The 10,810-nt window shown below is 44.6% G+C and overlaps 1 protein-coding gene and 1 long non-coding RNA gene across 7 annotated transcripts in view; both read right to left on the bottom strand.

Annotated features, from left to right (window-relative positions):
* LOC122459667 overlaps positions 1–10,810 on the bottom strand; it is a 1,177,620-nt gene that overhangs the window by 735,759 nt on the left and 431,051 nt on the right. The window lies entirely within an intron of this gene.
* The window catches only part of PPP1R21 (protein phosphatase 1 regulatory subunit 21), a 68,385-nt gene that overhangs the window by 57,120 nt on the left and 455 nt on the right, over positions 1–10,810 (bottom strand). For 2 of the 6 annotated variants that reach the window (XR_006280488.1, XM_043512303.1), the window contains exon 2: positions 3,114–3,564. The exons of 2 other annotated variants lie outside the window; for them this stretch is intronic. Coding sequence is in view for 3 of the 4 variants with exons in the window: in XM_043512303.1 (XP_043368238.1) it covers positions 3,114–3,419 (306 nt within the window). In the remaining variant the exon portion in view is untranslated. Of the gene's footprint in view, positions 1–3,113; positions 3,565–9,162; positions 9,217–10,810 lie in introns of those variants that run through there. 2 more of the 6 variants (XM_038396007.2, XM_043512304.1) reach the window with 2 other exon arrangements.

Consider the following 10,810-nt stretch of genomic DNA (forward strand, 5'->3'; position numbering starts at 1 on the left):
AGTGAAGACAAGCCCTCAATCACTCCTCTTGAAGGTTTCCACTTTTTATAAATACAGCCTTGTCTAGACTGCAGAGTTTTATCAACAAGTCAGCTTTCATCGACAAAACAGTAGAGGTGTACAAACTACAAAGTTCCTTCCACCTACAAAAACCTCTCCTGCTTTGCTCACAAAATAAAACCATCTTGACAAGAGGCATAAAGCTTTTTGCAGCAAAGTTGTATTGACAAAGTAACAATATAGATACTGTGCTTGGTTAGGTCACTGTAAATGGCCTCTAGGTGTCGTCTCGCAATGCCCATCCTGACTGTTCTGGTCAGCAGTTTGAACTCTGCTACCCTGCACCCAGGTACATAGACATCCAACCCTCCCCCTTAAAAGGCCTGGGAATTTTTGAAATTCCACTTCCTGTTTGCTTGGTGTGGACCGCTCACATCACAGCTTCCCAGCTGATCACTGGCATGTTAGGTAAGGGCTACGAACACGACACACACCAGTGCTGTGCGAAGATAAAGTTGCTGAGGCAGGTGTACCAGAAAGCAAGGGAGTCAAACCATCGCTGGTAATGGGCGAAAGACCTGCCACTTCTATAAGTAGCTGGATGCCACCCTCGGTGGCGACCCCACCTTCACTGCCAAGAGCCCTGTAGATACTTCGGTAGGGCTGGAGACAGTGGCCAACACAGAGGACAAAGCCGTGGACGAGGAGGTCAAGTTGGAGGATGACGTGGAGCACACAGCAGGGTGACCTGGTGGCATGGCGAGTCAGGACATCTTTTCCACTCTGGAGGGTTGTAGCCAACCCCAGCAGTCCATCTCTGGTGCGCATGATGAAGAAGAGGAAAGCTCTGGTAAGTGTTTTTTCAGTTCATGCTGCTCAGTTGTATGGGGTACAGCTGTCCTTCGCTTTGTATATTTTAGCAGATGGGATAGACATGTACAAAACTAGCTCTGTTTGGGTATGCTTCACATTCCCCTGTGCAGCTACACAGTGAGGGCCCTGTGGGACAGTATGTTAGTGCACACCGAGACTTCACAAGAATCCTCCGGATAGATCTCTAGGAAACTTTTCTGGAGGTACTCGCCAATCCTATGCTGAAGCTTTGTTGGCGAGAGCTGTTTTGTTCCTTCCCTCATTGTAGGAAACTTTCCTGCGCCAATCTGCAATCACTTGTGCAGGGACCAAAGCAGCACACAGCAAGCAGCATAGGTAACTGGTCTGAAGCCAAACATATGCAGAAGACGCACTCTTGCATCCCTCAGAAGTGAGATATCGCCTTCAATGACCCCCACCTGTGGAAAATGGTGGCAGAATTTACAGTATTGTCCCTAGTCACCTGTACTGATGCCCTTAAAAAACCACTTAGACCCTTTGCCTCATCTTGAGCACCCTTCTCCTCCCCCAAGCCAAACTCACCACGTTTAGGATGTTCACTGAGTTGTGCCATTGCCAAGGGACAATGAGAAACTGAGTCATATTTTAGAAGAGGAGCATCGTACTATAATGATTTGATGCTGCGCATGCATAACAATCATGCTTCTGTTCATTATTCTTTGTGCTTCCGCAGAGGTAGCCTTGAGAGGAACACCCTACACATTGGCAGAGCACCTCTGTCATATAAGGAAGCAAACAAGGGGGGAAAAGGACATGTTTCGAGAGGTGATCCAATCCTCAGAGACCAAAAAACAAGAACACAGAGCAGGGAGATTTCAGAGTAGCAGCCATGTTAGTCTGTATCCACAAAAAGAAAAGGAGGACTTGTGGCACCTTAGAGACTAACAAATTTATTTGAGCATAAGTTTTCGTGAGCTATAGCTCATGCTCAAATAAATTTGTTAGTCTCTAAGGTGCCACAAGTCCTCCTTTTCTTAGAGCAGGGAAAGAGACTTTAAAAGAAAATTATAAAAATAGACAGAACTGAATGGAAAGCCAGGATCGAATTTTAATGGGCAAGGAGCAGATGATAAAAGTGATAGAGGATAGATAGATGTTGAAATCCCTAATCATGCAGCAGGCAGAATACATTTGTGTTCGGCCCCCTGTGCAGCAGATACAGAACTGCTTTCCATGCCCTCCCCAAACTCCTCCCACACATTCCTTGAAACTTCTCAGCCCATCTCGGTACACTGTTCACTCCATCCCTTCGGACAGTTTCAACAATGACGCACACAGCTATTGGAGCCTACACGGACCTTCATTGTTATCTCCCTTCCCATCAAGCCTTTTGTGTGTGTGTTGTTAATTGGTATTTAATAAAAAACACTCTCTGAAAGATGACCCCAATCTTTGTCCCCTACACACAGTGGTTGCTGGTAGAATACATACACAGTGGGAATATGATCATTTGCTGACTACAAATCACGGTCTGGAATCATCAAAATTCTCATGCAAGGCAGCAAGTTAACAAAGCATGGCAGAGTGCTGTACAGAATGACACGCTGCTGGTGCTCATTGTCAAAACGGTGCCTCAAAGCCTCCCTAATTCAAATAGTCCCACGTTGTGCCCCTCTAACAGCCCTAGTATCTGGCTGCTCAAAATCCGCCTCCACGCTCCACTCCTGGGGAAATTTATCACCCTTAGCCTCACAAATATTGTGGAGCACACAGCAGGCAACTATGACCATGGGAATATTTTCTTCATTTAGGTCTAACCTGGCATAAAGGCAGAACCAGCTTGCTTTTAACCTGCCAAAGCACATTCTATGGTCATCTTGCGCCTGCTCAGCCTATTGTTGAAGCGCTCCTTGCTTCTGTCCAGGTTTCCCGTAGAAGGCTTCATGAGCCATGGGACTAAGAGGTATACTGCATCTCCCAGGATCAGTATGGGCATTTCAACATTCCCCTCCCCACTGGAATCTTCTGGTCTGGAAAGAAAGTTACTGCTTGCAGCATTCTTTACAGGCCAGTGTTCCTGAAGATGTGTGCATCATGCATCTTCCTGGACCACCCTGTGTTGATGTCAGTGAAACACCCACTGTGATCTATAAGCGCCTGCAATACCATAGAGAAGCAACCCTTTTTATTGATGTACTCTGTCACAAGATGGTCCAGGGCCAAAATTAGAGAATTGTGTGCCATCTATTGCCCTGTCGCAGTTAGGGACTGCAACTCACCAGTAGAAGTCTGAAGTTGCCAGCTTCCACACACTGATTGCCATGCGCATCTCTAACGAGAGGCCATCTCTCATTCTGGTGTCCCTGGGCTGCAGTGCTGGAGTGAGCACAGTTCCAGGAAAGTGGCTTTCCACATCCAAAAGTTCTGCAGCCATTGCTCATCATCCCAGACCTGCTCAACAATGGGATCCCACCACTCAGTGCTTGCTTCCCGAGCCCAGAAGAGACAGTACACCGTGTGCAGTTGCTCCATGAATGCCAAAAGTAATCTGGTGTTGTTTCTTCCCATGGCACACAGCAGGTCATGCACCTCTGATTTCTGTTGAGAGTGGGTGCTCATGATATACTTCATAACCAGCTGGGATGCACTCATAACAGTGACAACAACAGTCGAGAGCAGTGCAGGATCCATCCTGTCAGACAGAGATGGCAGGTACATAGTAAACTGGGGCTGTTGAAAAATACCATGCAACACAGTCGGAAGCCCATGGAACGATGGGACACATGAAACTGCACCATGGGACGTTGAACCCACACCCATGATGCACTGCGATCCCTTCTGCCTTTCCACAACTTCTAGGTGCAGAAGGTGGCGAGTAGCACAGTGGGATAGCTACCCACAGTGCACTGCTTTCACTGTTGATGGTAGAACTGTAGACGTGCTCTGCCGACAGAAGAAAAGTTATGTGAACGTGCACAAGCCATTTAATTTTTTCCGTTTTTTGATCTTCAGCGTAACTTATGTCGACAAAACTCTGTATGTAGACAAAGTCCAAATAGTCTTTGGACCCAGAGACTTGAACTTGGGTCTCCCACATCCTAAGTGAGTGCCCTAACTATTACACTAAAATGACTATGAATTGCCACCATGAATGACAATGAATAGTCACTGGGCCTCGTAAGGTTAGAAAGGAGGGCACCTCCTTCTCCTGTCATTTTGTGACTGGCATTTAAGTCTTAAATAAAAAGAAAAAAAAAAAAAGGCCAAATAGTTTGTTGACCCAATACTGCATGTTTTTGCAAATAAACTATAAATCCAAAAAAACAAAAAAACTTTCACCCTACTCTAGTTATAACCCCTCCAGTATAGCTGGAATGTTTTGTTCCCCTCCGTTTTTTAAACATTCAACTTATCAGCTTCTTTCACAAAACAAACTAGAACCTAAAAAATTGAGGATCAAAGCAGCAAAATTCCCTACAATATCTCCCTGAGCAATTTCTAAGATACAGTAGGACAGCAGTAGATGGTGATAAAACTAAAATGCTTCTGCAAGGGGTACAATTCTGAAGCTAATTTCAGCTTTTAGCACTTCTGGAACAGAGCATCATAAGGAAATAGGTCACATTCTGTGACCTAAGTTCCCTATAAGCTGTGTGGCCATGCAGAAGGCTATTTAGGGCCACACATGTCCCCCAGCCCAGCCAAGGCCCTCCGGAGCTGCCAGGGAGAGGCGCCCCTCCCCTGGCCCCGAGCTGCTGCGGTGAGAGAGGGCTGGGGGAAGTCCTCTCTCCCCACCACAGCCCCAGGGCACCCTACACCCCAAACCCCTCATCCCTGGCCCCACCCCAGAGCCCATACCCCCCTCACCCCAAACCTCTGCCCCAGCCCTGAGCCCCCTCCTGCACCCCAAATCCCTCATCCCCAGCCCCACCCCAGAGCCTTCACCCGTAGCCAGAGCCCTCACCTCCTGCACCCAACCTTCTGCCCCAACCCCATCATCTCCACCTCCACCACACATCACCTCAATATTGGTGCACATAACAAAATTATTCCGCACGTGGACATAAAAAATTAGAGGGAACATTATCGGTGACTGGTTTAGACTCTTTGCAGCTCATGGTTGCTGACAGCAGCCACTAAAGCAGTGTGATTTCAGGAGGACAGCAGCAATAGAATCTAGAGACAAACCGTCAAACCTGGCAAGAATATGCTGCCAAACACTTCTATTGCTAAGAAGCACAATATCTGAGCACTGCCGCTTCCTATATAGATGTTACCAGAACCTGCATGTGAACTGCAGCATCCACTTTCCCCCAATTGTCCTTTCTTAAACAGAATGGAGGCTCAGTGCTGTTAACCCAATATGGGATTTCTCTCTAACTGGAGGACTTGCATGCACCTTAGAAAATGAGTACCATTCCCCCTTAGGATGTCTAAAAGAGCTCCCTAGAGCTCCCTCATGTTAGCGTCAGCAGCAGTGGAGGCGAGAAGGTGAAAAGAGGTAACAGTGAGTAGCCACTTGGACAGCTGTAAGGCAGAAGAAACAACACTAAGGGCACCCTATATCCACCTTGGAGTAGGGGTGGAATCAAGTAAAATTATCTCCAAAGTGCTGCAAAAAGGTGGAGCAGGACAAACACTAGTGGTGAATACCCACCACTGCCAGCCTGAGCAGAAAGGAAGCTCAGTCCATCCAACTAGGGGTAAGTATGGCGGTGGGGATTGAAGACAAGCACACCCCCATCAAATAAATACCTGTGACAGGTGAATGGGTGGGGAATGGAGAAGCACAGAGTGCTACAACCAGTTTCATTGCCATTGATAACCAGCAGCCTGGGCTTTGCTCTACCATTCCCTTCTGCTGCAGGCAAGGCTCCCTAGCTTCTCACTCCAGAAAGCAGGACAGCCCTTTGAGAAATTGTAGAAAACTGAGAGAAAATAGGGACTGTGTCTTCCCAGCCCTCTCTAGCTATTCCTCTCCTTCAAATAATGCAAACTCATAGATGCTAAACGAGAAATGTCCATATCACAGCAATGAATTTTTCAATCCCTGACTGCAGTGTTACTCTCCCTCATGTTCCAAGGCATCAGGAAGGGCCAGGAAGATTATGAGTGGGCCAGTGCTGAAGCATGAGCCGCAGTATCAATACTAGAAAATGCGACAATCTGCTATGTGAGAGTTGCATATTACTTTCAGATCAGCAGTTTACAACAGCAATGGTGTAGTGCGAGAAATGGCTATCTGTAGTAATTTGCTACTAGGGTGCACAGAGTATGCTCAGTAACATCTGTTGAAGCCACTGGCCTTCACCCTGCTCTTACTTGGCATAGGATTCTACAGACTACTTTTTAAAGGAGTTAAAAGGGGCAAAGGGGGCAAATCGAAGGAGAGGGATGGCCAGGGTCTGAGCAGGGAGCAGAAATTGACTGGTTTTGGGGGGAGGGGGTCAAACAGCTGGAGGCAGGGTTAGGATAGGGGCTGAAGGGCAAAATCAGGGATGGGGGAGAGAAGGATAAAGATAAAGCCCAGGGGTGAGGCGCTGCCAGAGGGCAAAGACCCCAGCACAGGTGGTAACAGTTACCCTGGTGAACTGAGACACCAGTGTTTGCAAAAAAAATAGGGTGGCGGGACAGAGGGGCTTTTTATTTTCCCTCCCACAAACAGTAACTCTTAGCATGGCTTCCCAGGGCTGGGTTCTTAAAGGCACAGGCTCCCAATGGCATCCCTTTCCTTAAAGGCACAGGCAATGCAGCTGCTCTCTGTCTGATGTAACCTACTGAGGTGCTGCAAAAGACTTAATTCAGTGAAACATTTTACATATAACCCCTCAGAAATAAAGAATCCCTTATCAGTGTATCTGATTGCATAAAGTCTCATAGCAGTTCACAAATTTGACTTATCTGCCGCTGGGATTCCCTGAATTCCTCTTAGCACTTCACCATTTAGCTTTATTATTGTGCAAATGCATGTCATTGGGCTATTTAATTTAACAACAAATACTCATTGAAAATATGTATAAGTACTTGCTAGTAGTTTTAGCAATAACATCTGTGTCTATTATTGCACAATGTTTATTATTTATTGCATTACGTTTTTACTGTGCTTTCTAATTTCAAATTTATAAGTCTAACTTTTTCTTCTTATTTTTAGAAAAGTTTATTCTGTTGGATCCTCTGACTTCCAGTCTGATTGAATTTCTGGCCTGGTCTCAAAACTTTGTTTTCATTTAATCTATGAATGGTGATTGCCTTTTGTAACTGTTATTTTGCCTCTCAAAAAAAGCCTCCCTTAGCGTTTTTCCGAATGCCATTGCTTGTGTGTAGAACTTGATTCTCAAATATTCAATAAAGGCAGTATACTATCTCATGTAACATCTTTCTCAAAGAGCAAAAATTACAGCAGATTTTTGCTATACATTAGAACTGCCATAATGGATCAGACCAATAGTCTGTCTAGTTCAGTATCCCGTCTTCCGACGGCAGCCAGTGCCAGGTGCTTCAGAGGGAATGAACAGAACAGGCAATCACTGAGTGAACCATCCCATTGTCCACTCCCAGCATCTGGCAGTCAGAGGTTTAGGGAGACCCAGATCATGGGAATGCATCCCTGATTATCTTGACTAATAGCGGATACACCTATCCTGAGGAACTGATCTAATTCTTTGTTGAACCCATTTATAATTTTGGCCTTCAAAACATAATGAACACATCTACAACCCCAGATAGCTTGACAACCACAAAAATTCTAAAAACATGAGTTACACACTCTGAAGTCAAGGAATTTTAATAAATACATGATATTTTGTTCTTATGTGCCTCTTTGTTCCTGAGCTTTTAGAGTGCAATAAGGCCAGTTCCACAGAAGCTGGACCCTAAACACCGGAATGAATCATGGCCTTCTCTCATACTTAGGTTTCAAAGTAGCAGCCCTGTTAGTCTGTATCCGCAAAAAGAAAAGGAGGACTTGTGGCACCTTAGGAAATTCCTGTTACTTCTCCCAAACATTTCATATACCTAAAGCCATATCTACACTACAAGGGTATGTTAACTCAAGTTATGCCAACATAGACTCGCTACGGTTACTGACAGGTTTCAGAGTAGCAGCCGTGTTAGTCTGTATTCGCAAAAAGAAAAGGAGTACTTGTGGCATCTTAGAGACTAACAAATTTATTAGAGCATAAGCTTTCGTGAGCTACAGCTCACTTCATCGGATGCATTTGGTGAGCTGTAGCTCACGAAAGCTTATGCTCTAATAAATTTGTTAGTCTCTAAGGTGCCACAAGTACTCCTTTTCTTCTTGCTACGGTTACTATGTCACTTGTGCATATGCCTATTGGATTCCTGGTCTTGGCAGTGAGGGTACTCACCAGAAGCACTTGTATCAATTCAGAGCATGGTGCACCATGAATAGATATACCACTGTGCAACTCATCACTGTCCACCGCACTGTATTTTGGAAAGCTTTGGTTTGGCATTGTATGCTGAGGCCCAAACACTTATGTTGAAATCCGTGATTAAATGAAGTCTTCCTGACTAGTGATTTAAATCAAATCCACCCTGCTGCTAAAAAAAATAGTTCATTTTTGTCATCACCTTGCAGTAATAAAGGTGACTGAGCTGTTGAGAAGTGACAACACAATCAAGACAAGTTAAGTTAGGTTAGGTTTTAACAGTGAGGGAAAAGGCTCAAGAAAATGTCTCAAAAATTAAATCAGAGAGCAATGAGGTGATGTGAGCACCATGGTCCTGAGTGTAATTTTTGTGATGGTATCTTGTTGCTTGATAAATATAACAGTGACAAAAGCATAAGTCTGTATAAAGCACAATGGTAGATTTTCTGCCTATGAGCTTGCTTTCAAAAAGAATTTATAAGTATTTTAAATACTATTTATAATATTTTGCACTACTCTCAATGTTGTGTGTGCATTCAATGTTTCTTTACCAATAGACTGTTTGACCTACTATGTAGTGGAAAGGGACTAATAGAGATTTATTTTTAAATGCTCATTAAGGGTTTTTCATGCAATAGCCCTAAAATTCAGCTTGTAAAATGCTTTTTAAATAGTCCCGTAAAGATAGGAATGTGAGCTTGGTCCTCTCTACTTCAGAAATGTGTTTGGTATCAAGTGTTATCTAGCAGGTACTATGAGGATGTTTCCTAAGAATCTTGTCATACAGCTAAAGTGTCTTGAGCGCTGGGGCCACCAGGAGCACTGGGGAATGAGGGTTTCCCTCACCACTACAGAACAGGTGTGGCAGAATACACTCCACACAGTGCATGGCTCCTCTGGAGTGCTCAGTATAGCTGGCAGTGCCTTCTGCCCCTACCTGTTTGCCATCAGGGTATTTAGGCAGCAGCAACAACATGGCTTCCACATGCATGGGAGTGTGTGTGGGAGGGAAAGGACTTCTTGGCCCTCTTCTCACCTCCACCAACAATAATGCCTCTGTGTGATGGCAGCCATATTTTGATCCTGTAATAAATAGGTAGGAACTGCTTCTGCCAGGAAAAATTTCAGGTGAGCATAGATGGCCCTCAGTAAGGGAAATAGGAAATCCAAAATACTCCTTTCTACCCAGTCCCCAAAGACTAATATATATCTGCACGGAGACAAACCCATCTGGCTCATCTTTACACTATAGACTCCAAAATCTCTTTCTGAACAAGCCCTTTCATCTCCAACAAGATATTACCCCAGGAACTTCCTGGAAGTTACACTCCTTTTGATCAGAAACCTCTCAGTCAAGGTAACAGGACAAGCGCATTACTGCCTGTGCCTGCCTGCTGACTTGATGAACTGTAATGGTCAGAGATCACACCAGCATAAAAGTATACTTAATCATAGAAGGTTAGGGTTGGAAGGGACCTCAAGAGGTCATCTAGTCCAACCCACTGCTCAAAGTAGGACCAATCTCCAAGTTTTGCCCCAGAGCCTTAAATGACCCCCCTAAGGATTGAACTCACAACCCTGGGTTTAGCAGGCCAATGCTCAAACCACTGAGTTATCCCTCCCCCCCAAGGAAACAAACCCTAAGGAAATTAATGACAGGTTTCAGAGTAGCAGCCGTGTTAGTCTGTATTCGCAAAAAGAAGAGGAGTACTTGTGGCACCTTAGAGACTAACAAATTTATTAGAGCATAAGCTTTCATGAGCTACAGCTCACTTCATCGGACGCATTTGGTGGAAAAAACAGAGGGGAGATTGATATACACACACACACAGAGAACATGAAACAATGGGTTTATCATACACACTGTGAAGCGAGCTGTAGCTCATGAAAGCTTATGCTCTAATAAATTTGTTAGTCTCTAAGGTGCCACAAGTACTCCTCTTCTTTTTACTGTAAGGAGAGTGATCACTTAAGATAAGCCATCACCAGCAGTGGGGGGGGAGGAAAACCTTTCATGGTGACAAGCAAGGTAGGCTATTTCCAGCAGTTAACAAGAATATCTGAGGAACAGTGGAGGGTGGGGGGGAGAAATACCATGGGGAAATAGTTTTACTTTGTGTAATGACTCATCCATTCCCAGCCTCTATTCAAGCCTAAGTTAATTGTATCCAGTTTGCAAATTAATTCCAATTCAGCAGTCTCTCGTTGGAGTCATTTTTTGAAGCTTTTTTGTTGAAGGATAGCCACTCTTAGGAAATTAAGGGTTTAAATTCTCCTCCAGATGTCCCACATCCCACTAAAATGAATAGAACCCACAGGTCACTAGGGCACAAGCGTCAATGTCAGAACGCTACATTGTTAGCGCCATAAATGATGTTTAAATGACCTCACCACTTTTTACAATTCTCTATTAAGAGATAATTGATACATACACCAGGCAGGGTCACTTGGAAGCCAAAGACTTCACACTTCCATCCCACTCTATTGTCAAATTTTAGCAAATTAGGACAAGTCAGCAAATAAGAACCACCTTAGGTATCAGTACCTGCTACTGGTAACAATTAGCTGCTACTGGTAGCAAATTA

Source organism: Dermochelys coriacea, chromosome 3, assembly GCF_009764565.3.
Source record: "Dermochelys coriacea isolate rDerCor1 chromosome 3, rDerCor1.pri.v4, whole genome shotgun sequence".
Lineage (NCBI taxonomy): Eukaryota > Metazoa > Chordata > Testudines > Dermochelyidae > Dermochelys > Dermochelys coriacea.